General features: G+C 39.2%; 1 protein-coding gene and 1 non-coding gene across 2 annotated transcripts; one reads left to right on the top strand and one right to left on the bottom strand.

Moving 5' to 3' along the window:
• The first annotated feature begins 532 nt into the window (after nt 1-532).
• Nucleotides 533-15,992, top strand: LOC117522532 (exosome complex component RRP40-like). The gene is made up of 4 exons (XM_034183980.1): nt 533-818; nt 13,073-13,222; nt 15,057-15,208; nt 15,469-15,992. The coding sequence occupies exons 1-4, from the start codon at nt 591-593 to the stop codon at nt 15,674-15,676; spliced, it is 738 nt and encodes a 245-aa protein (XP_034039871.1). The 5' UTR covers nt 533-590; the 3' UTR covers nt 15,677-15,992.
• A 3,347-nt stretch (nt 15,993-19,339) lies between these two features.
• Nucleotides 19,340-19,411, bottom strand: trnad-guc. Its single transcript has one exon. It is a non-coding gene; the product is annotated as a tRNA-Asp (tRNA).
• Nucleotides 19,412-27,409: the final 7,998 nt, after the last annotated feature.

The following is a 27,409-nucleotide window of genomic DNA, read 5'->3' as shown; positions in this document are numbered from 1 at the left end:
GGGTTTTTTGTTAAGCTCACAGTCTTTAACAAAATTGTAGAATTTTATATCTTTTTCTTCATCATACATTTAAGTGATTGAAAGAACAGACAAAGCCCTTTGCAAAAAAAAAAAAAAGTTGAAGTTTGGTTTGGTCTTCATATATTTATTTTTGTGAATGGAAAACTTCCCCATCATTAATACAACATTAAAAGCTAAATCTTGCAGTCTATCAACTATAGCCATATCAAATAAGACATTCGCTTTGTCCAGATGAGACGAAGATGCAAATTTAGATGAACACCAGAAAGTCATCCCAGAAAACATCCACAAATACACAGTCAAAAAACAAGTGATCAACAGTCTCAATTTCACATTCACAAAAGGTGCAGTAATTCTCTTCAAAACCAAACCGAAGTCTCAGAAATTCCTTGGAAGAAGAAAGGATCGAGGAGGAAGATAAGGAGGAAGCCATCAGTGTCAGGCGTGATATCACTAGGTGGCGGTAGAGCACCTTTAAGTTTGATGCCACCACCTTATTTTGTAAGCAGAAGAAGTAGGTGTAAAACAACAAGACGGAAGTGTGGCACATGTGAGTTTGAACTTTGTTTATGATGTTTTCTCAGTTAAAAAACAGAGTTGGTGAGGTTGTGTTACCCGGAGATGAGTTCTGCTTCCACACAGACGACACCATCTCTCTGACGGATCCGGCCCAGGCGGAGAAAATGATCTGTGGACCGGGTCTGCGGCGGAACGGAGAACGACTGGTGGTGTGTAAAAGCGGTGTGCTGCGGCACAAAACGCCGAACGTGTTTTGGATCGATTCCCAGCAGCGGAAGGTAAAGTAGACCCACTGTATTATCTCTGGTCTTTACAAGTACATGAAAAAACGATTTAGAAGAAATTTAGAAGAAAAGTGGTGCCACCCGGAGACTTAGGTAAAGTTAGAAAGATATTCACAGATTCGAAGTCCACGGCTCAATAGCTCTTAAGAGAAACGTTGTAGAAAGACAAACGCCACTAGTTTCGAACCTCAGGAAGGTAGATAACGAGCTACAACCTTATTTTTATCCATATGAGCCGTCTTCTGAGCTGAAAAAAAAATAACACTAATCTGAAGGGAAAGGCAGCAGAGAAACGGAATCTTAGGGACCGTCTACATGAAAAAAAGACAGCAGAAAATGATTTAATAAATCGTAATAAGGAGCAGTGTTGCCACAGTTACTTTGAAAAAGTAATCCAATTACTGATTACTCCTTGAAAAAGTAACTTAGTTACTTTACTGATTACTCAATTGTAAAAATAACTAAGTTAGATTACTAGTTGCTTTTTTAGTTACTTTCCCCAGCTGCCGACAACAACCCTCTGCCACCTCAACATGACAATGATACCTGTTTTGCCTTAACTCACTTTATAGTCACCCTTTCTTGACTTCAATGAAAATAAATACTTGTTTTTATAAAAAGTAAAATAAAGACCTCTTTCTTGACCTCATATTTAACTGTTGACAGCACTGTAACAGTAAAACTTGCAATTTCTAACCTACATTGTTTATAGATGTAACTGTTAAATTCTTTCTAACATTTTTCTAACATTTAAATTCTCTCTACACATTTTACTTGTCGAAATTATTATTATTTTAAGCAATATTAGTAGTTGTAGTAAAAAACGGCTTCAAAACTGGACCTTTAATCTAGGGGTGTTGTGGGGTGCACATCCCTGCCCCACACCCCCATTCCATCTGGATTCGCCCCTGTTTTGGCGTTTGAGCACAAAGAATGGATAACATTTATTTATGCAGAAAACATGACCAGATTTACAGGTAAGAAAGTTTTATTGCGTTTTCACATTATGTGGTCCTTAGAAGGAGAGTTTAGGTGCATTTGAGTGGAAAATGGTGTTAGTTGTTGATGCGTCACGGAGGATCAGCTGTTTTTAGCAGCAGATACGGAGCAGCTCAGCTCAGAATTCTAAATAAAGGAGGAAAAAAAATAAAATGCCTTTGTAAAGCTCAGTGTAGGTGTGCTGTTGTCACCGCGCTTTAAGAGGTGAGGACGAGTCGTAGCTGCTGCAATAAACCACGGATGAAAAGCTCACAGCTCGCTTAAAGTGGGCAGTTCAGTCGAACCCTGACCTCCTGCCCATGGACCAAGTTTAATGCTGCTATCGACCCACAATGCAAAAATAATAATAACGCACAGTGACTTGGAGAAGTACCTTTAATCTGATTACTGGTTTGGAAAGATAGATTAAAAGAAAAAAAAAGTCATTTAAAAAAATGGAGAATTTGTCATTGTTTAAATTTTCAATAGCATCAAAGTCACAAGGTGTAGTGACATAAAATTTACTGCACACAACAGTGGTGTCCTGCTGATTATACTACATGACTCTTTTTGGAAAAAAGTCATTTTAAAAAATTTTGGAGAATTTTTGATTGTTTATATTTTCAGTAGCATTAAAGTCATAATGTGTCGTGACACAAAATTTACTGCACACAACAGTGGTGTCCTGCTGATTATACTACAGCACTCACTTTGGGAAAAAGTCACTTTAAATCATTTTGGAGAATTTTTGATTGTTTATATTTTCAATAGCATCAAAGTCATAATTATTTTTGAGTTGTAACATCTTAAATTTCCAACACGCTTTAGACATAAAAAATCCAGTGTCTGTTTATAGTCAATGAAACTTACCTATCTACTCTCTATTTGTTGTTACACAACACACAGTACCAAGGGGTGTCTTTGTTTGGTATCTGTGTTGGTGTCATCCCAATGCATTTCGTATGGAACCATCGTCAACAGGTTTCACACTGTATCTACAACATGGGGAAATACATGTCTATATAGAATAAATTTGTTTGCCATTTCAGTTCATATATAATTGTTTTGTTTTTTTAACTCCAGATCAAGCCATCCAGTAAACAGATAAATTGATTATGTCAATCCATTAAACCTTATTTCCTCACCCAAAGGGCAGCAACAGCAGAATGGTGCAGGTCCCCATTTCCACAGGAGCAGAACTCATCCCTTGATGCTGTTGAAAATTTAAACAATGAAAAATTCTCCAAAATTTTTAAAAATGACTTTTTCCAAAAGTGACTGCTGTAGTATAATTAGCAGGACACCACTGTTGTCTGCAATAAATTTTGTGTCACTACACCTTATGACATTGATACTATTGAAAATTTAAACAATGAAAAATTCTCCAATTTTTTTTTTTTACTTTTTTCCAAAACGAGTTCTGTAGTATAATCAGCAGGACACCACTGTTGTGTGCAGTAAATTTTGTGTCACTACACCTTATGACTTTGATGCTATTGAAAATATAAACAATCAAAAATTCTCCAATTTTTTTTAAATTACTTTTTTTTCCGAACTGACTGCTGTAGTATAATCAACAGGACACAGCTGTTGTGTGCAGTAAATTGTGATATCACTCCTTATTATGATTTATTAAATCATTTTCTGCTGTCTTTTTTTCATGTATGCACTTTGTAGACGGTCCCTAAACTTCCGTTTCTCTGCCACCTTTCCCTTCAGATTAGTGTTATTTTTTCAGCTCAGAAGACGGCTCATATGGATGAAAATAAGGTTGTAGCTCGTTGTCTACCTTCCTGAGGTTAGAAACTAGTGGTGTTTGTCTTTCTACATTTCTCTTAAGAGCTATTGAGCCGTGAACTTAGAATCTGTGAATATGTTTCTAACTTTACCTAAGTTACCCGGAGCCATTGTTTTACACGTTAAACATTATTAACCTCTTGGAATTCAAAATTGTCCTTTTGTAGCATGAGACATACTATTTTCGTACCTGTGAGCAAAAACATGCTAAATTGGCTTTTGGTAGTGTCCATTTCAGAAGAGGACAGATTCTCCACTAGATGGCAGCAACGTGTTGTAAACACATCAGCATTTACATTTTGTAGACCAGTTTTTATAGTATCAGTTTTTAGTCACAATCTTCTTCCAAAAATGTCAGGGATATCATTTAGGTACAGTCAGTTACCCAGTTCTGGATCACTTTTTTGAAAGTCCTGCTGTATGGAGCCATAATGCAACAGAATGTCCTTTAATTGTGTATTGTTGTATTGGGTATTTGGATGTTATCTAGCCGAAAAAGTCTGGATGGTGTAGCCCTTCTACTTAAAGTGTGAAGCCACATTAATGTGTGGTGCAAATATTTGCCGGAAATCACTTTGCCCGGTTCTGGATCACCACACTCTGTGTCACTTTGGGGTCATTCCTGGCATCTGGCTGGAGCCCTTCTAATGCAGAATGATACACACTGTGCCCGAGAATGTTTTGAACACAAAATGATATAAATTCTACTTATTAAAAGAGAATTTACTTAGTTTCGAAAGGCACTGTTATACATTTTTACAAGCAAAAAATGAAGTGTTTACTCAAATTGGGTGGCATTTCTTAATAAATGAAGATAAAATAAAATCTGTGGTAATAAACATTCTTGGATTTTGACATCTCCTTCTAAGCTTTTAACTCAGTGAAGTGGGTCAGGTTAGCACAAGATGCCCCAACTTGCTATCATTTCGCACCTTATATTGTTAGAGATGGAGAGCAAAGAGGGGTTTTAAATGTGTGGAGGTGAGATTTCTCCCAAATTAAAAAAGTAAAAGCCCCCACATTCATGCCCATTGGTGATGTTGAGATGACCCCCAAAGTACATATGGCTCACAAGTACTGACACGAGGCTGCTGCTTCAGTGATCCACAACCAGCAAATTTTCGTGTTGGAGATAAATGCGTGCAGCAATTAAACAGCAAGACATAACACACTGACATTTTCTACCCAAGTAAGTAAGTATTTTCCCACTCTAGAACCAAAAACACTGAATGGCTAACTCACCTTTGCTACTTAATAGAGATCGTCACTTTCGCACTTGCAGGAATGAGTGAGTCAGAAAAAGCGTGCGCACCACCGAGACCGGATTTTTTGATTCCTCTCCTGATCACAAGGATGGCTGGATCCAGTCAAACTTGTGGTCGTTTGTAGACAAAACATCAGTCTTTCCATTGGTACCAAGTATTAGCTTATTTGCGCTAATTATGAGAAACAGCGGTGCAAATACTACAGCAGTGATCCGGAACTGGGCAAGTGACTGTATTAACTGAACAAAACTGCTGACAAAACTCGTAATGTCAACAAAAAGCACAACCTGTTTGTTTGATCCTTTGCCAGCAAAACTGTTTAAGGACCTGTGGCCCACTCTTGGGCCGATTGTACTGGAAATTATTAATCTTTTTTTAACTTTTGGATCTGTTCCTAAATGTTTCAAATCTGCAGTGATTAAACCATTACTTAAGAAACCTAATCTTGACCCTAGTGTATTGACAAACTATCGGCCGATATCAAATCTATCATTTTTCTCTAAAATTCTGGAAAAAGTGGTGTCACGGCAGCTCGTAGACTATCTTACTGAGAATAATCTCTTTGAGCCACTGCTGTCTGCTTTTACAAAATATCATTCCACAGAGACGGCTCTCGCTAAAGTGGTGAATGATCTTCTGCTTACAATGGATTTGGACACCACTACGGTTCTGTTGCTGTTAGATCTCAGTGCTGCATTTGATACAGTGAATCATCATATTCTACTTGATCGGCTGGAAAATCATTTTGAATGTCAGCCATGCAAAATTATTGCATGGTTGACGTCATACTTGACCAGTCGTTCTCTGTGTTTTGTACAGTAACACTACCTCTAACCTTAGTGACATGAAATTTGGGGTTCCACAGGGGTCTGTCTTAGGCCCCCTGCTTTTCTCCCTCTATACAACCCCTGGCAAAAATTATGGAATCACCGGCCTCGTAAGATGTTTATTCAGTTTTTACTTTTGTAGAAAAAAAAGCAGATCACAGACATGACACAAAACTAAAGTCATTTCAAATGGCAACTTTCTGGCTTTAAGAAACACTATAAGAAATCAGGAAAAACAAAAAATTGTGGCAGTCAGTAACGGTTACTTTTTTAGACCAAGCAGAGGGGAAAAAAAATATGGAATCACTCAATTCTGAGGAAAAAATTATGGAATCATGAAAAACAAAAGAACGCTCCAACACATCACTAGTATTTTGTTGCACCACCTCTGGCTTTTATAACAGCTTGCAGTCTCTGAGGCATGGACTTAATGAGTGACAAACAGTACTCTTCATCAATCTGGCTCCAACTTTCTCTGATTGCTGTTGCCAGATCTGCTTTGCAGGTTGGAGCCTTGTCATGGACCAGTTTCTTCAACTTCCACCAAAGATTTTCAATTGGATTAAGATCCGGACTATTTGCAGGCCATTACATTGACCCTAGGTGTCTTTTTGCAAGGAATGTTTTCACAGTTTTTGCTCTATGGCAAGCTGCATTATCATCTTGAAATGATTTCATCATCACCAAACATCCTTTCAATTGATGGGATAAGAAAAGTGTCCAAAATATCAATGTAAACTTGTGCATTTATTGATGATGTAATGACAGCCATCTCCCCAATGCCTTTACCTGACATGCAGCCCCATAGCATCAATGACTGTGGAAATTTACATGTTCTCTTCAGGCAGTCATCTTTATAAATCTCGTTGTAACGGCACCAAACAAAAGTTCCAGCATCATCACCTTGCCCAATGCAGATTCGAGATTCATCACTGAATATGACTTTCATCCAGTCATCCACAGTCCACGATTGCTTTTCCTTAGCCCATTGTAACCTTGTTTTTTCTGTTTAGGTGTTAATGATGGCTTGCGTTTAGCTTTTCTGTATGTAAATCCCATTTCCTTTAGGCGGTTTCTTACAGTTCAGTCACAGACGTTGACTCCAGTTTCCTCCCATTCGTTCCTCATTTGTTTTGTTGTACATTTTTCGATTTTTGAGACATATTGCTTTAAGTTTTCTGTCTTGACGCTTTGATGTCTTCCTTGGTCTACCAGTATGTTTGCCTTTAACAACCTTCCCATGTTGTTTGTATTTAGTCCAGAGTTTAGACACAGCTGACTGTGAACAACCAACATCTTTTGCAACATTGCGTGATGATTTACCTGCTTTTAAGAGTTTGATAATCCTCTCTTTTATTTCAATTGACATCTCTCGTGTTGGAGCCATGATTCATGTCAGTTCACTTGGTGCAACAGCTCTCCAAGGTGTGATCACTCCTTTTTTAAGATGCAGACTAACAAGCAGATCTGATTTGATGCAGGTGTTAGTTTTGGGGATGAAAATTTACAGGGTGATTCCATAATTTATTCCTCAGAATTGAGTGAGTCCATATTTTTTTCCCTCTGCTTGGTCTAAAAAAGTAACCGTTACTGACTGCCACAATTTTTTTTTCCTGATTTCTTATAGTGTTTCTTAAAGCCAGAAAGTTGCCATTTGAAATGACTTTAGTTTTGTCTCATGTCTGTGATTTGCTTTTTTTTCTACAAAATTAAACAACTGAATGAACATCCTCCGAGGCCGGTGATTCCATAATTATTGCCAGTGGTTGTATAGCACCCCTTGGGCGCACATTGCAGCGTTTTGGGATTACTTTTCACTGCTATGCAGATGATGCTCAGTTATACATGCCAATAACTGCTGGTCATCTTGTTCACATAAAATCCTTAGAAGATTGCCTTGCAGCAGTGAGAAGTTGGATGTCTAGAAACTTCCTACTTTTAAACTCTGATAAGACTGAAATGAGGGTTCTTGGTCCAGTGAGACATCGGCATCAATTTGACCAGTTAATGCTCAGCCTCGGCTCGTGTGTCATACATCACATTGACAAAGTGAGGAACCTTGAGGTAATTTTTAATCCTTCGTTGTCCTTTGGCCTCCACATTAGAAATATTACTAGGACTGCTTTCTTCCACCTGCGAAATATAGTGAAGATTCATCCCATCCTGTCTATGGCTGATGCTGAGACCCTGATCCATGCATTTATCTCTTCTAGATTGGACTACTGCAATGTTCTATTTTTTGGTTTACCGCAGTCTAGCATTAGGGGTCTCCAATTGGTTCAAAATGCTGCAGCCAGACTTTTGACATGAAGCAGAATGTTTGAGGATGATTCTTAGACTACGGGCACTTATGTCCTTTGATCATAGCAGCAATATGGTTTCATGCTGAGAAAGAGCGCCACAGATGCAATGTTTGCTCTGAGAATACTGATGGAAAAGTATGGAGAAGGCCAGAAGGAGTTGCAACCACATTACACCCATTTTGGCATCCCTTCACTGGCTTCCTGTCCCAGTGAGATCAGATTTTAAGGTTCTGCTGCTAACCTATAAAATTATTCATGGACTGGCACCTCCCTACCTAGCTGACCTAATTAAACCTTATGTACCGGCCCGGGCTTTATGTTCTCAGGGTGAGGGACTACTTTGTGTCCCTAAGGTGAATAAGAAGTCTGCGGGTCACAGAGCTTTCTCTTATCGTGCCCCTGTTCTGTGGAATGATCTCCCTGCATCAATAAAACAGTCAGATTCTGTGGAGATTTTCAAGTCCATACTTACGACACACTTATTTTCCCTTTCATATGGCTAGCATACTGGTACAGTTTTGTTTTACGCTTTTTACTCTTTTAATTCATTTATTAGTAATTGGAGCGGGCTGCGGCCTCAACTTTACCTAAATTCTGCATTTCTTGTATATTCGTCCGTGAATTGTTCTGTAATTTATGTTTGTAGCATGGCCCAAGCAGAGGGTCACCCCTTTGAGTCTGGTCTGCTTGAGGTTTCTTCCTCAGAGGGAGTTTTTCCTTACCACTGTTGCTCTGGGGGTTGGTAAGGTTAGACCTTACCTGTGTGAAGCACTTTGGGGCAACTCTGTTGTGATTTGGTGCTATATAAATGAAAATAAGTTAAATTGAAAAAAAAAAATTGAACAAAGTAATTTGTTCATATTTGCCATTTAGAATACAAGAATATTTTACTGAGAGGGAGGGAAAATAGAATTTATGGGGCTTGTATCATTTTAAAATTGCTGGTGCTCAGATGACCAGGAAAGGTTTCTGTGTCTCCATGTGTGGCCCTAGACTATAGAATAACCTGACGGATGAACTCAAACGATGACCAAATATCAATCAGTTTAAAAATCAATATAAAGAAATGATGTTTTCAAGATGTGTATCTGCTGAAGAAGGATGAGTTTTGTGTGTAGCCAATTGTAATTGCAAATTTGTTCAGTAACACTCGGATTGTGTCCTTTAAGTTGAAGAAATTGAAGTGGTTGAAAATGGGAGTGGGAATAGTTGTTTTTTTTTTTTTTTTGTGTTTTCTTTGCACTCCTTTCTGATGACTAGATGATGTTACTTTTGGTTAAAGGGGTAGACATTAAAAAGCTTTGCTTCTGCCTACACCTTTTCAGGCACATGGATGCATTGTCAATCCATTTTCTTTTTCATTGTCAATCCATTTTCTTTTCATTGTAAGTTTTGTTGTTGTTTTGTGTGTGCGTGCTGAATAAGTTCATTTAGTCAAGTTGAGTATAATATGTCACGCTGTTTGAGAATTTCAAATTCAAAATTTAAATGAATTAATTTATATAGCGCCAATTCACAATGAGGTCGTCTCAAGGCGCTTGACACAACATAATGAAAACAGAAAAAACTGAATAAAAAATTTAAAAAGACAAAACCATAAAAGAATAAAACCACATCATAACACTAATGATAAAACAAGAAAAATGAGTCTTGTTGTGATTTGGCGCTATATATATATATATATATATATATATATTTTTTTTTTTTTTTTTTTTTTTTTTTCAGAAGCTGTTAGAGACTGGCACCTGGAAACCATTTGAAAAATTTATCTGGCTTTCGGTGAAAATTTTACGGGCTTCACAGAGAATAAGGACTGTTACTACAGTTTTAAGGACAGCTTTAAGGACGCTCGGCGCGCCACGCTCCGAGCTGCGACGACGAGGCAGAAAACGCCAGATCATTTCTAAGCTGATGGCTCTGTGGATACGAGACCGTCGTGTGCACTTTCTCTGGTTATCACAAGAGCTGGACATCAGCCATTTTCCGGCAGATTTCACTTTTAACAAGAGATTTTCTCATGGAAAGCCGTGTGGAGGCTTCGTGCGTAACGACCGATTCGCTGTTTGAGCGAGACAAAGAACACCTCCGTTTCGGCGTGTAATGGGACAAGTTGGGACATGCCTATCTTGGCTTTCAATGCTTACCAGTCCAGTAAGTATCAGAGAAATTGTGGAGAGCTGGGCTTGTCCTAACTTGTCCTTGGAATTAGGATTGAACATGTCACCAGTTTTCTCAGTAAATATATTTCTAAAGGTGCTATTGACATTACATTTTCACCAGATGTTTTTTTTTTTAGTAACAACCCAAGTAATCCACACACATAAAAATATCAAACCATTTAGATATCTATAAATTAAGTTATGTGTAGTAACCTGAAATGACACAGAGAAAAGGAATTGAACACCTGAAGAAAGGGAGGTGCAAAAAGACATGGAACACCAAGATACCAGCTGAAATCTATCAGTAATTAGAAAGCAGTCCTCCCCCTTGCCAGTGCAAATTAATATCAGCTAGTTCAGTCTCAGCTGATGGCCTCTTAAAGGGTTCTTCATTACCAAGGTGTCAAACAAGAAACATTTCATATGCAGTGGTGGGCACAGTTCAGCTAATCCGATAGCAGATAATTATCGAAGCTAATGTTTTTGCTATCGGATTAGCTTTTCAGATAAGTTTTAAAACCATTATCGGACCAATTATCTTCCAATAAATTTAGTTCCGAAATTTTTTTTTATGCCTGTAACATTTGTAAACCCTAAAATCAAACATTTTAGTCCATTTGTTGTGTGTTTGTAGCAGACTGGCTGCCTGTCACTTGCTGATGATGTCATCATTAAGCGCATAACGTGATTGGCCGGTTGACGCAGGGATCATTGTGGGTAGTGTAGTTCAGGTTCACTTTGGACGTTACAGTGACGTCTACTTGACACAAAAACAAAACAGACTAATTTTTAACATTATTTTATTTTATTTCTTTGTGGCTGTAATTTAATTGCCAAGACTCAGTGGGGGAGAGGCGCTCTCACGGCGCAGCTGTGTGTACAGAGGGAGGGACTTCACGTTTAGACACTGTTTTGGATTTTTAAAAAGGACACTTTGTGGATTATTTATTCAGATGAATCCCACTGAAACTAACAGGTAAGAATTTATATTTACTACATGTATTTTATTCTGCCAATCAGTGTATTAATGGATGTATTTCAGTTGCTTAAGCTGCAGGGTTCAAAATGTGCGCAAAAAAGCAGCAGCTTTTAGCTCATAAATGACGGTGTATCTAATACCGAGAAACTGTGACGTCTAATTCTGTGTTTTACTGCTTTTGAAAGATGTTGATTGTGTTTGGGGTTTTATTTTTTTCTTTATTCATTTTTTGTTTGTTCTTTGTGTTTGTGATCCTTGAATTTACCCAGCAGCCCCTGTGGCGCTTAAAGTGAAACTGATTTATCAGAAGCCGACAGTGTAATCTGATGTGGCCACATCCAAATCAATACTAGTAGTTATTGGTTATCTGTAATAAAGATACATTTTTTTTTTTTTTTTTTTTTGCAGTTTATCGGTTTATCGTCATAAAAGATAACTTTTCAGTTATCTGATTAATGGTTATCAAAGCTAACCTTTTGGTTAGCTGTGCCTACCACTGCTCATACGGGATAAAAGCAAAGGGCTTTCTCCAAATCATAGCAGCCTTATTATTGCAAAACACACTGATGCACTGGTTACAGAAGGATTTTTAAACTTCTGAATGTTCCAGTGAGCAATGTTGGAACCTTAAACTGGAAGTGGAAAGAACATGATTTCACCATAAACTGGCTGTGGCCAGGTGCTCCTCACAAGATTACTGACACAGGGGTGAAAAGAATCATCAGAAGAGTTGTCCAAGAGCCAAGAACCACTTGTGGAGAGCTTCAGAAAGAACTGGAATTAGCAGGTACAATTGTTTCAAAGAAAACATTAAGTAATGCACTCAACCACCATGGGCTGTATGCACTCTCAGCCGCTCACCATGCAAGACTCCATTGCTGAAGAAAAAATGCATGTTGAAGCTCATTTAGAGTTTGCTGCACAACAATTTAGAAAAACCTGTAAAATACTGGGAGAGTATAGTCTGGTCAGATTAGACCAAAATTGAACCCCTTGGATGCCATAATACACATCGTTTGCAGGTGAAGTGGCACTGCACTTCACCCCAACACACCATACCAACGGTGAAGTTTGGAGGTGGGAACATCATGGTGTGGGGTTGTTTTCTGTTTTTCAGCATATAGCACTGACAAACACCATAGAATTGAAGGATGGATGAATGGAAAAATGTAGTCATTCTTGAGTTTAAAAAAAAAAAAAATCTTCTGCTATTTACCAGGATGATGAAGATGAAATGAGGGTGGACATTTCAGCAAGACCATGATCCCAAACACACAGCTAAGGAAACTCTCACTTGGTTTCACAGAATGACTTTAAAGCTGCTAGAATGGTCCAGCCAATCACCTGACTTGAATCCAATAGAAAATCTATGGAAAGAACTAAAGATCAGAGTTCATAGAAGAGGTCCACAGAACCTTCAACATTTGATGACTGTTGTGTTGTGTGGGCCAAAATCACAACTGAGCAATGCACAAGACTAGTCTCTACATCTTGAAGCTGTCATTATCAAGAAAGTCTTTGGTACAAAGTTTTAAATGAATTTCAGTAAGCGTGTTCAATACTTTTTCCCTGTCTTATTCCATTTTGTTACAAATAACTTCATTTCTGTACTTTTTTTTTTGTATGTGTGGATTAAATGAGTCGTTATTGGCATCTGGTGAAAATTTCATGTCAATAGTGCCTTTAGAAATATATTTACTAAGAAAAATAGTAACGTGCTCAAAACTTATTTTAGCCACACTTCACAAGGGTTAGGTCTAACCTCGTCAACCCTGCCCTCCCCGCTTCCTGGGCCAGTATGTAGACAACAGTGTTGAGAAAAAAAATTTTCTCTGGTGTTTTTAAGGAAGAAACCTCAAGCAGACCAAACTCATGTACCAGTAAATCATCTCATTTGATGAGCCTTGATTTTCCTTTTTCCATCATCTTTTCTACTGTAGTATGTTCCAGCTAAAGGTGAGAGTGTCATTGGCATTGTTACGACCAAATCTGGAGATGTCTTCAAGGTGGACGTGGGAGGGAGCGAGCAGGCCTCACTGTCTTACCTAGCATTTGAGGGTGCCACCAAGAGGAATCGGCCTAATGTCCAGGTAATAAGATAATGATTTTATTGGTATAATACTTTAACATCGTTTACATGCAGTGCTTTGGAATATCAAATACATCAAAGGCACAGCATTGTTTTTTTAATAAAACAAGTTAAAACAGGTTGTCACTCTAGCAAGACAAATATGTGAAAAGATTGTTTTGTGATTAAAAGCTCCAATTTCTACAGACATTGATGTATTTAAAAAATATAACGCAATGCTGAAATACCCTCGGCCCTATGAGCATTGTGTTCTGTATAATTTGCAGTTTAATTATTAACATCCTATTGTTTATGTACAATTTGTGCATGTTCAGTAAAGCCCCATCAATCAGTCAATCAAAAACAATATTTACATTGCTGTTTTCTGCTTCTGCAGGAGGCTTTGCATGTGCATTTACATGAGCTTTTGACGATCACAGAAGTTGTGTAAATCAGAGTATTTATAGATCACCCTCTGTGCATTTGCAGATATTGAGACAAATTTAACTCCATAGAAAGTTAGCTTTGAGTTAGCAGACGTTAACATACAAAATGTCTTAAAATCACTCCAGCGGTGTTATCAGGTTCCAAAAACAGCATTTTCAGTTTTAGAAGTGTTTAATTCTTGCTCGCTTTTACATTATGTATGAGAAAGCCATTATTTCCAGCCAAAAACAAAGAAAAATTAGCAGCTAGTGACACCAGAAAGTAACATCACCACACTAACATCCACGAGATCATCACGCTAACGTTTGTGAGATCCCATCATAAAAAATAGGAGCAGAATGTGACTTTTTAACCTCTTAGAATAGGTCTATGAGTCCATTCCTATTACTGCTAGGGTCAAATTCACAGGGAACATTCTTGGGACACAGACCTTGGACAAGTTCAAAGATGGCTAAGCTTGCCCTATTTTAGGGGGTCAAAGGTCACATTCTGTCTCCTATTTCTATGCTCATATGGCCGAGGGTATTTTAGCATTGCATTTTTTTTTTTTTTTTTTTTATTCTTTAAACAATGTAATTGTGGTTGGAATAATTTCATCGTGTAAGGAAACAGAAAATGAAACTTAATTTGTGTTGGTATCACTAATAAAGGTGGAGCGTTTGGAACATGTTTCTCCCAGTGTGTGTGTTTAAGAATGGTTGGGTGAATGTGAGGGACATTTTACCCATTACTGAGCTGGAGTGGTAATAATCCAAACACAGAGTCAAACATTCATACATCAGCCCACACTTGCGCAGATGGTTTTAGCAGTGGGGCTGTTAAATATAAGCAGCCACATTCTGACTGCAGCCAGACAAGCCTCCAGCTTATCAGTGCAAGATCTATTTTGTGCAAATGTTGGCATATACAACTGCAAATCATCAGAGGAGCAATGAAAATCCATTCTATAGGTCTGCATAATTTTTCCTAATGCTGTTAAACACAGAAAAAATCCTAATCGGCCAAGAACTGACCCCTGAGGAACCCCAGACTTAACAGAACAGGATCCTGATGAGATTTTGTTGAATAAAATGTGCTGTAACTGTCCCAGCATACAAGAACTTACCCATTGACCAGAGATGCCACCTGAATTCTCAAGTCTGTCCAGCAAAATGTCATGATTGACTTTATCAGATGCACAACTGGGCCCACGAACTGTAGAATCAGTGCTGAATCTGAAAGTAACAGATTACTGCCATTGTGGTAAATGATTGTGAGGAACATTAACATGTTCCACAAGTGTCCTTGTCAAGTACTTGTTGCTTTCTCTTTGTGTCACAGTGTACATAAGGCTGCTTGTTTCACATGTGGCGCAATATCGCTACCACTAATCCAAGCTGAAATACACTCCCATCTTTGTGTTGCTGCAGGTGGGTGACCTTGTGTTCGGTCAGTTCATCATCGCCAATAAGGACATGGAGCCAGAGCTGGCGTGTATCGACAGTTCAGGTCGAGCCAATGGGATGGGTGTATTTGGTTCTGGCGGTCTGCTGTTCAAGGTCTCTCTGGGATTAGTGCGAAGGTAAACGGTCCACACTGTACACCCTTCTGATGAAATTAAGATAAACAGCAAAGGCAGGACCCAGCAAAATGTACAGTACCAAACATTTGAACATGCTAAATGATTTTTCTGCCACTAGATGTCGCACTTGTGCAAGACTTCAGGGCTTAAGTTTCTCTCCTCGACCATTCCTCCTCCTCCACTGATTTTATTTGGAAATTAATATTAATACACAGCAGTTTAACCTGTAGTGTTTATAATGTCATTTACTCCATCTGCAGGCTGCTGGCTCCTCAAAGTAACATCCGCCAGGACCTGGAGAAGCTGTTTCCCTTCGAGCTGGTGGTGGGGATGAATGGACGATTGTGGGTGAAAGCTGCCAGCGTGCAGCAGACACTCATTATTGCTAATCTGTTGGAGAGCTGTGAAAACATGACAGTCGAGCAGCGCCAGGCCCTCGTCAGGAAGGTGGCACAGGGGACCTTATAGCTGAGCCCCGCCCAATAACTCGCTAAACATTTTAGTATTTTTAGTGTCCCATTTCAGAGTGTTTCAATTCATACAAATATAATTCCCTATGATCAGTTTATTCACCCACAAAATATTTCGCAGGCAGCAAGACGGTATGGCCCAGAGCTTGTACACATCCTGTCCAGTTGTATAAGGCCTGAGCCGGATCCCCCTAGAGTCCCTTTATACAAAAAGTAGTGACAATTGAGAACATGGCGCCATTTTGGCACCAATTGTGCTGAACTACTGAATGAACCTTTTATGTTTTCAACACATTTTTTTTAAATCAGTTAACCACATACAGCAACACATCCAGGTACAGGTACTATCAAAATAAATATAAAAATAGTTAAGCTATCAAATTTACATACATTTACAATTTATGATGATTTATTTAATTAATTTAAAGCCTGATTTATGCTTCTGCAACTCTGTAATTCTGTGCCATGTATGATGTGTGACAGTTTTAAACTTCTCCATCTCTGGATTATGCTTTATTATGGACTAATTTGACCCTCAACAAGATTTTCTTTCTACAGTCATCACCTCCAGATCAAAGGTAAGCTGTACAATTTTCTCTTTTTCTGACCCTGTGTTGTAAATTTGCAGACTCCGCGAAATGTATGTGATCCCGAAATGTAATCAGCGTGCACACTGCAAAAACTATTAAAATGTGAGAGGAAAGAGTGAAGTCAGAAAAGTGTCACATCACAGCTTTTTGAGGTGTCTGATTTAACAGGTTCACGTCGGGCTGCAGGTCCGAGTCTGAGCACGGTGTGAAAAAAATAAATGGTCGGGCTTTTAATCACAGAAATGACTCCGACCCCACTGCACTTTCCTCAAATCGGCGAGTATCAGCACTGAACTTTAATTTGTACCTCTGTTACTGTGCATGTCCAGACTGCTCAGGGTTTTTAATGGAAATACATTGTGATTGGACAGGACATTTTATCCGATGTGAGCGAAAAATCTGTTATATATGGTGTTTATTACATGGAAAACAATACAAAAATAATGGGGCCTTTTTTTCCAGTGACTGCAAAAATCCAGTTGTTACGATGACTGTTTAGGTTAGTTTCACTGAACATGGGACTGAACAATAAAATTACCTCACAAACAGACGAAGTTGCTTCCATCCTACATGGCTGACTTTATATTCCCAAATTTTTCTTCTGTTCATATCTAAAGGGAATCTATTCATCTTGAAGCCCTTGCTGTGTCTATTTGTGCATCCAAATGCACAACAACCTGTCATTTTCAGCGAATAAATAAGATGGATTTACATGCAGATAGATTAACAGTAAATGCTTTTTGGTCCCAAGATGGCACCATGAGTCATGTGACTGTTTGTTTTTTTTTGGGGGGGGGGGAGGGGCTCATCATGTCGCTACTCTCTGAATAAAGGGACTCTAGACACCCCCACCCCACCTTGTCTGAATCTGCATCAAGTTAAACCTTTGGAATAACTTGAAATGTGGGTTTCTGTCAGTGTCCAGTGAAATAAGCCTTTTTGCTGACTTTTGTAGGTGATTTGGGGGGAAAAAAGGAAGTTAAAAGCATTGCATACTATCATTATTACCATATTAGTTACCCATTTTAACAAGTCTAGTTTTATAAAATGTTGCTCAGCAAATTAAGTCAATAAAGTTTACTATTTATTACTTTTTGGTACTTGTTCTCACTGGAAAATCATTGGGTTCATTGAAACGACTTGTGCCAGTTGATCAGCTACTTCAGGACCCTTGCATCATGAGAGAACCTCAGCTACGACACTGCAGCCATCTGGCACACTTCCCTGAGCATGATCCAGTGCACAGCTACCTCAGTTCTGTCCACCTCAGCGTCTGGAATAGGCAAACTGGACACCCATGGATCACGGATGGCTATTTTTGGGTTGGGCCTGGACCGGTGGTGTGCCAGAGGGATTCAAACCCCAAACTATTCCACAGTGTGTTTGGTGCAGTGATGCTCCTAGACATGACCTTCTGTTTGGTTCCACAGTAAAAGTCAAGACTGGATCATATTTGTTTGGGTGACTGTTATTAAAAGAAATGGTAAATGGACTGCATTTATATAGCGCTTTTCCATCTGCATCAGATGCTCAAAGCGTTTTACAATAATGCCTCACATTCACCCCGATGTCAGGGTTCTGCCACACAAGGTACTCACTACACACCGGTAGCAACTAGGGGATTAAGGACCTTGCCCAAGGGCCCTCAGTGCTTTTCCAGTCAGGCTGGGGACTTGAACCAAGGATCCCCTGGTCTCAAGCCCAACAGCTTAACCACTAGACCATCACCTCCCCTTATTAAGGGAGCAACTGGCTAACTACCCTGACCCAGCTGATGCTGTGTTTTAATAAGCCTGCTAGCATACCTAGCCTTGGAAGTAGAGTTGTTGAGCTTGTTTTTCATTTGAATGTTATTTTTAACATTTATTCATCAGCAAGTAATCAGTTATTAATTAACCAGTAATTAATTATTTGTTAATGTCTGGTCCTGCCCATTTTACAAGAGTACAAATCATGTTTTCAGTTCCTATACAAATGAAATTCATGTCTTCAGTGGTTGAGTTAGGTGGTTGAGTAAAATCTGGGTGGAAAGATATTGTGGTCGTGACCAGGTTCAGACTTGGACACAGTGGTCTCACCTCTCTGGTTCCTGGCATGGGGTTTGAGAACACACACACACACCAAAGTTGCGTCACTTTGCCTGCTCCAAGATTGTCAAACTTGACATTAATTCACTTACTGGATAATCAAATGTAATTCAAAGATTGCTTTTTCTTTGCATGAGCCAAAGAGAAAAGGGACAAACTTTTTTTTTTGTCACATAGGAACAAACTGGGAATAAATTATTTATTTTTACGTTTTTTGTTTTTTTTTGGGGGGGGGGGGGGGGTGTTCAACTTTTCTTCAGAGGTCTCCACAGAAAAAAAGTTACGAGGTCTTTCTTTTGGAAGTCTGTATTACTAATTTGAAAACAACAAAAATCCAACTTGTGATGTTGAAATTTATGGGCTGTGGTAATTCCTTCTCCTCTAGAGGGCAGCATTGCACTTTCCAGTGTACAAATGGTCGGAAATTGAAAGAGGAAGAAGAATTTCATTTCCCGGAGACTGGTGTTGCTCTTGCAGCCTGCGGGCCCAGTTGGTCAGAGAGGTAAGGCCAGAATACCAATAATATCAGCAACAGTGCGTCAAAACGTGCGGAAAACGCTAAATAGTAGAGATGGGCGATAAAAGCCTCGTGACGCATTTGAGGCTTTGGAAAGCATTGAAGACGCCACAGCGACATCTGGAGGTTTCCATAAATCAGCAGCTGAAGCTGAGACTGGCTAAGGACGCCCTGCTTAAAAACAAACAAAACTGTTCACTCATTAAATTGCAAGTAGTGAACGTTGCTGCCTGTGTCAATTTTCTGCAACAGTGATGTTTCATTAGGACTACACGGTTTTTCGTGAAAGGCAGTGTGGTTATTGTGTAGATATTGCGATATGGTAAATGTGTGGGCTCGTAATGTGATAGCGCCATAAATATTTAGACAGTGGCTTTATTTGTGTGTAGGTAGTGGATATGGTCACGGTAACTATGAGTTGGTAGTAAATTATCACGTTGGCAGCATCAACAACACAAAAAAATGTTCTCCCCGTCGGGGAATCGAACCCCGGTCTCCCGCGTGACAGGCGGGGATACTTACCACTATACTAACGAGGAGTTAGGTTTCAGTGCGCACATATCGCCTCTTAACGTTGACAGCTACTAGGTTTATGTCTACAACACCATAATGGAGTTAAGTTTATTTTGTAAGATCACTATAAATACAGGACGGTGAATATGTCAATGATACACGGATGAGACAATAAAGCATAAGCCCACATTTCCATTGTGGTCCTTGTCAGGCCAAAACGTAACAACATTCAGTAGCTTGATTGAACATGTGCATGTTGTTGCAAAGACATTAGAATCTCAATTAATGTAAGTAGCAATAAATGTATAGTTAATTACAGATATATATGTATTGTTTGCACTGAGCTGAGAGACCAATAAATTAAAATAAGTACAAACTGAACAGAGAACAATAAGAGCTTAATAAATTAAAATAAATAACCGTATCCGTGTAGACAACAACAAATTGAGCACTGGGATTTGGACTAGAAAATAAGAGACTAGAAGATGAATGAGAGAGAATTTATTTATTATTATTCCCGAAGGAAATTGTTGTGCCAGAGTGTTGAACCGGTAAACAGTAAACATTGCTTTTCTTATTTTTTTTTAACAGTGAGAACAATGAGTACAACATGTTTATGCAAAAATGACTGAAGACACTTGCACAAGATTTTGACAGTATTGCACATAGCTCTGAGACTCTGATCATTATTCATTCATTCTGCAGAAGGAGGAGGAGTTATACAGTCTAATTGCCACAGGTAGTTAGGACCTCTTGTAGCATTCTGTGGTGCACCTTGATGGTCTCAGTCTGCGACTGAAGGTGCTCTGATAGGACGTCAGTGTGGCATGCAGGGGGTGGGACGTGTTGTCCAGGATGCTGAGCAGTTTCCTCAACATCCTCCTCTCCGACACCTCAATCACAGACTCCAGTTCCCCCCCAGGACAGCCCTCCTGATGAGCTTATTGAGTTTGTTTATGTCAGCTACCTTCAGCCTGCTGCCCCAGCCCACTAGAGCATAGAAGATGACCGTGTGATAAAACATCTGCAACCTATTTCTGAAGACATTGAAAGATCTGATCCTCCTGATGAAGTACAGTTGGCTCTGACCTTTTCTTATACACGGCATGTGTGTTTACAGTCCAGTCCAGTTTGTTGTCTGTATGGACATCCAGGTACTTGTAGTAGGCCACAATGGCCACCTCAGTTCCATTAATGGTAACGGGTTTGGACGAGTCTTTCATCTTCTGAAGTCCACCACCAGGTCCTTTGTCTTTGATACCTTGAGCTGTAGGTTGTTGAGTCTGCACCACTCCACACCTGTCCACCATACTTCTGTACTCAGCCTCCTGGTCACTGCCAATGCAGCCCACAATCACAGAGTTGTCCCAGAACTTGTGCAGGTGGTAGGACTGTGACCACAACCTGAAGTCTGAGGTGTAGAGTGTGAACAGAAAGGGAGACAGGATCGTTCCCTGTGGTGCCCCCATGCTCCTCTTGATGGTGTCGGATGTAATGTCTTGAAGCCTCACATACTGTGGGTGACCTGTGAGGTAGTTGGAAATTCAGGACACCAGTGCAGCCTCCACCTTCATGTCATGTAGCTTATCGCTGAGCAAGTCAGGCCGGATGGTGTTGAACGCGCTAGAGAAGTTGAAGAACATGATTCTCACAGTGCTGCCTGCCTCCTCCAGGTGAGAATAAGCTCTTTGCGATATGAAGATGATGGCATCCTCCACTCCACTGTTGGGCTGGTATGCAAAAGTCAGGTATATGAACTGCAGGGGGTCCAGCAATGGTTCTACGACTGTGTGGAGATGCCTCAGAACAAGCATCTCAAGGGACTTCATAACATGTGACGTTAGGGCCACAGGTCTGTGTTGGGGTGTTGTGTTGGGGTTCTTCTTGGGCACAGGGACCAGACATGAGGTTTTCCACCGCTCAGGAACAACCATCTGGCTCAGGCTCAAGTTGAACATGTGCTGGGAAATCCCACACAGCTGGATAGCACATCCCTTCAGGACTCTGGGACTGATGCCATCAGGACCCGCAGCCTTTCCTGGACACAGGCAACTAATTGTCTTCCCACCTCCTCTGCAGTGATAGTGATGGGAGGCATTGGGGAGGATGAGGGAGTGATTGAGGAAGGGGAGTGGAGGCAGGTCGGTGAGAGGAGGTGGGTGGTAACAATTGGGGTGTGAGGTGAGTGCACAGGGTCGGGGGCGCACTGAGAGGAGCTGGGAGAAGGATTTGGAAGATTCCATGTTGTCAAACCTGTTGAAGAGGAGGTTTAACTCGTTGGCCTCATGAAGGTCTCCTTCTATCATCTGGTCCGCCTTCTTACCATGACCAGTGATGGTGAAAGTCATTCAATTTATCAACTACCTTGGACTTCGAAGTATATTTCATTGTTGATTTGGAGGCCAATGTTGTCATTATTACACTTTGTTTTTGAATTTTGAAGAAGTTCCAAGGCTCTTTCGTGTTTGCCAGAGGTTTTTGGGATTGTTCTTGTTTTCCTCCAACTTATTCACAAAGTAGGCAGCAAAGTTCTCTAGATGGTAATTGTTTATCAAACATAAAAATTACAAAATGCACGAAAAAAATTTCTTAGACATGAATTGTTTCTGAGGTTGGATCCTCCAGATCCTGTGACAGATTTGGTACCCCCCAATATTTACTTCATGGCTACACCCTTCATAGGCAGGTTGTATACATTTTTCATGACCCTGTTAGATGTATGTAAAATCCTAGTTCTGTGCTGTATTTGTATACTGGTAGTACACAGCATGAAAAGAATTTTGATGTCATTTCATTTGTTGATTTTGTTTGTTTGTTTGTTTGTTTTTTTGTTATTGATGTACAATTGTCCTCAGGTGTCCATACATCAACAGATCCTCACAGTTTATATGCTAGGTACCAAGGCTTTTCAAAGAGTTGGACCCATTCACGATCGTCCAGCAGGTCACCTGCCAACCAGTCTGCAGGTTCTTCAGGTCAGGTGACTTGTACTCAGATGGTTTTGTTAGAGAAGAAGTACACTCCTGGTCAAAATTATTGACACCTTTGAATTTGAAGTACAGAATTTAATAGATCTTCAGAAATACAGTAAATCCAAATTAACCAATTTTCTGCTATTGTAAATTGAATAAAATAAGCAAAATTATTGAACAATAAAAAAAACCCTTTCATATTGTGAAATAAAAATTACATGAACATTTGCATGTCCATTAATAGAGCTTGGACTTCATTTACATCAATCATTAAGACACAAAAACTGTATGGAACTGTATGGTAAATCTATGTCAAGTCAGCAGTTCTCAAAAATTGAGTGACTGGAAGGAGACTAGTGAGGGAAGCCACGAAGACAACTCTGACTTTACAAGCTTCTCTTCGAAGCCTACAACACATTACAAGAAAATGTAAGGATCACTGCATTTTTTTTCTCAAGTGACTGTGAAAGAAGAAGACTCCAGAGAGAAGCCACCAAGAGGGTCTCAGAGAATCATGCTGTCATTGCCCACTTGCGCTGGAAATCTGATTTGTTTTGTACCTGTTTGGAAATTCGACTACTTCCTCTCTGAAATATTTCAGATCAATTGACTGCAGTTTCTGGGATTTAATTAGTTATTTGTTTTGCTGCAGTCGGATCCATAAGTATTTGAAACATGACATTTTATTATTATTATTATTATTGCTTTTCTGTGTGTACTATAGATTTTAAGCTTCAGTTAAAGTACTTTGTAAGTCTTTGTATTGATACAAGTAAGTGGACCATATCTTTAACAACACGTTGATTAAAATATATTTATTGTGACCATTGCAATACTTCCCAAATCTACTGGTTATCAGGTAAAATTTATCTCAAGAAATATACATTGATATACATATATTAACTTTTCTTAATTGAATGAATAAAAAAGGTATTTAAAAAAAAAAAAGTCTTACTTTATTCAAGACATTAATGTAGTTCACCCACATTTTGGATACCAAAATTAACTCCATATAGTAAAACATTGTTTTATAATCAAAAATGCAGCCTAAGTACTTTGGGTTCTTCCATTTAGTCAACTCTTGACTGCTTGGAACAGTTTACACTATTTGTTAGTCTTTTGGACAGGGGTGGACAGAAGTGCTCCATGAAGGGCAATTTTAAAGTTTCCATTTCACCTGACATGCATGTCTTTGAAAGTGGGAGAAAGTCAGAGCACAGAGCTAAGCCACCATGCTGCCCCAGTTTTTAATTCACACTGCTAAATAAGCTCCTCGGCTCACAGTTCTCTTCCTGAAAGCTCATTCGTTCAGCACCTCACTCACTCACTGACTTATTCTTTCTTTTTTTTCCTTTTTTTTTTTTTTTAAAGGCTTTGCGACAATGAAAATTGCTCCCGATGTACAGGGGCGTCGGACTGGGGGGGTAAAGGGTACTATGTACCCAGGGCCCAGAGCATGGGGGGGGCCCACAAAAAACTTATTAAATACATTTTTGTGTTGCATGTTATTAATGTCCATACAATTCATGTTGTAAAAGAATATAATTAGAATGAATGTATAAATGTTGCAAAAATAATTCTGCTCTAACAATAATATTGAAAGATCTCTGAGGGCCCTTCCCACCCCTGCACAGTTGTACAATGGTTTAGTCCAGCGCACAGGCGGCAACCCCCCCCCCCCCCCCCCCACACACACACACACACACATCCCAAACAGAATCTGACAGAAAGAGGTGTTTAGTTTAGATTATTAAAATAGTTGTCAACTAATTTAGTCATCAATTAGTTGTTAAATAACTTTGTTTTACTGCAAATGTTTCGTTTCGTCCATATAAATCAACCGTTTCTGCAGCGCAGCTTTGCTTTGAACCTTGAACCAATCGAAGCAGTGATTCGCAGATCGAAGGATTGGGTGCTTTGTTGATTCAGTGTTTTATTTCGCTTAATCTTAATTTTTCCCCACTAAAACCCCAAAGAGCATATGTCTGTGAGTAACATTTACCTTTTTTATGTTAATCTGACCTGTTATGGTCTTCTGAAACAGTTGATAGATGTATTTTATAACTTAAAAACGGGACCGATGCTAACGCATTAGCATGTCTATGGCGTTTTCAATGTTGAAGTTAGCATTAAGCTGTTGCAGCTGTCAGCACATTTTTCTGTATAATAATTCATGGCTCAGCGTTTGTTGACGTAAAAGAGTCAAATGTATTACAAATTGTAATATTTTATTCATTTATTTTTATTTATATATCAATAATAATAATAATAGAAATGACAACAACAATAATAGTAATAATAACTAATATTGCCACAATACAGTTTTAGAGAAACGGACAAAAAGAATCTGATAAAACAAAACAGAAAAGATTAAACCAACTAACAACATAAATTAAAATAGAAATAACTATGTTCTGTGAACACCTAGTGACTCTTAAACCTCCACTTCATCCCTGTTTTATTAAGTTTAATGACAATTTGTTTGTCAAACCACATCTAAGCTGTGTTTTTACACAAGGAAAAAAATAAAATGCAGTAAACTGCACATTTGTGTGTTTTTCATGAAAATATCTTATTAAATATAACATATTACTCTTTCGTCAGGCCTTTAAAATACTTTCGTGGACTCTTGCTGTAATATGTTGTCAGTGGTTGTGATAGTTGCTGTAGGCATCTAAACCTGATGGAAATCTTTTTGTGGAGTGTCGGTGATGTATGTATGTGCAAAATAAAACAAAACACTACTCCAGGTATGGTTTTGACGAGAATATAACATAACTTTGTTACAAGGTCAAACGTTGATGTTGCATGATAAAGGCCTTTTAATAACTCACTTAAAGAAATAATGGCAAAATTCACAAAGAAAAAAAAAAGATTAATCGAAAAAATAATCGACCGATGAACTGATTAGTAAAATAATCGTTAGTTGCAGCCCTAGTGTTTAGGCTGAAATAAAATATGTCTTTCCTAAAAAATCAAAGTCCGGATTTCAAAAAAGAAGAGAAAAAGGGCAGGGGAAGAAAACTAAATGAGGGAAAGCAGCTGCTAACCAAATTCTTTGAAAAGAGAGGTGAGCTAGCTATGTTGAGTTGGGGGGTCTGGGGGACCAAATTTCACCATTTTCTAGAAAAATGGTGCATTTGGTCCCCAGACCCCCCAACTCAATATTGCTCCCCCAACTTTAAAAAGGGTTCTGACTCCCAGGTGTGATCTAAGGTATACATGGTTTAGACCTGGTTTGACTACGCATTAGAAATTTGGTGTTTGCGTTAATAAAAAAGAACATAACTGTGTGTGTGTGTGTGGGGGGGGTGTCTTCAATATGGCTAGTACCTAGGGCCCAGAATTTGGTGCTATGCCCCTGCCGATGTGCAGCTAGGCACCTTGCATGGCAGCACACTGGCATTGGTGTGTGTGTGTGTGTGTGTGTGTGTGTGTGTGTGTGTGTGTGTGTGTGTGTGTGTGTGTGTGTGTGTGTGTGTGTGTGTGTGTGTGTGTAAAAAAGTGAGATGTCATTCTAAAATACTTTGAGCATCGCCATCCGATGGAAACATGCAGCAGAAATGCATTCCATTTATATTGTGCTGGTTGGTAGTTTTGTATTTTGCGCTTCATAATGAGTCACACATTTTCAATGGGCAACAAGTCTGGACTGCAGGCAGGCCAGTCTAGTACCCACACTCTTTTACTACAAAGCCACGCTGTTGTAACACGTGCAGAATGTGGCTTGGCATTGTCTTGCTGAAATAAGCAGGGACATCCCTGAAAAAGACGTTGCTTGGATGGCAGCATGTGTTGCTTCAAAACCTGGATGTACCTTTCAGCATTGATGGTGCCATCACAGATGTGTAAGTTGCCCATGCCATGGGCACTAACACACCCCCATACCATCACAGATGCTGGGTTTTGAACTTTGCGCTGGCAACAGTCTGGATGGTCTCTTTCCTCGTTTTTTTTCCAGAGGACACGACATCCATGATTTCCAAAAACAATTCAAAATGTGGACTTATCAGACCACAGCACACTTTTCCACTGATGAAATCAGCTCAGGCCCAGAGAAGGCAGTGGCGTTTCTGGATTTTGTTGATGTATGGCTTTCGCTTTGCATGTTAGAGTTTTAACTTGCACTTGTACATGTAGCAACGAACTGTGTTAACTGACAATGGTTTTCTGAAGTGTTCCTGAGCCCACGCGGTAAGATCCATTACACAATGATGTTGGTTCTTAATGCAGTGCCGCCTGAGGGATCGAAGGTCACGGGCATTCAGTGTTGGTTTTCAGCCTTGCTGCTTACGTATAGAAAGTTCTCCAGATTCTCTGAATCTTCTGATTATATTATGGACTGTAGCTGATGGAATCCCCAAATTCCTTGCAATTGAACATTGAGAAACATTGTTCTTAAACTGTTGGACTATTTTTTCACGCAGTTGTTCACAAAGTGGTAATCCTCACCCCATTTTTGCTTGTGAACGGCTGAGCCTTTTGGGGATGCTCCTTTTATACCCAATCATGACACTCACCTGTTTACAATTAACCTGTTCACCTGTGGAATGTTCCAAACAGGTGTTCTTTGAGCATTCATCAACTTTCCCAGTATTTTGTCCCAACTTTTTTGAAGCATGTTGCAGGCATCCATTTCAAAATGAGCAAATATTTGTACAAAAACAATAAATTTGATCAGTTTGAACATTAAATATCTTGTCTTTGTAGTGTATTCAATTGACTATAGGTTGAAGAGTATTTGCAAATCGTTGTATTCTGTTTTTATTTACATTTCACACAACGTTCCAACTTCATTGGAATTGGGGTTGTAGGATTCACATGTCACTCGTGAAAAATATTATTATTAGTGAACTCGGTTAATATTATTATATTAAACAGGTTCACTTCACGAGTGTATGAAATCTAAGCCAAGCAGTCCTGATGTAGAGTGCCACGGCATGAATTTCATCTGTTCAATAACTTAGCATCATCAGGCTACCCTCATCAGTGCTGTTTTATTTTAATTTGATAAATGTTATTAACTTTAACAATGTCCTTTCCTTACAGGCA

Source organism: Thalassophryne amazonica, chromosome 12 (genome assembly GCF_902500255.1).
Source record: "Thalassophryne amazonica chromosome 12, fThaAma1.1, whole genome shotgun sequence".
Classification (NCBI taxonomy): Eukaryota; Metazoa; Chordata; class Actinopteri; order Batrachoidiformes; family Batrachoididae; genus Thalassophryne; species Thalassophryne amazonica.
Note: the sequence above shows the minus strand (reverse complement) of the source record. Positions and strands in the feature narration are given on the sequence as shown.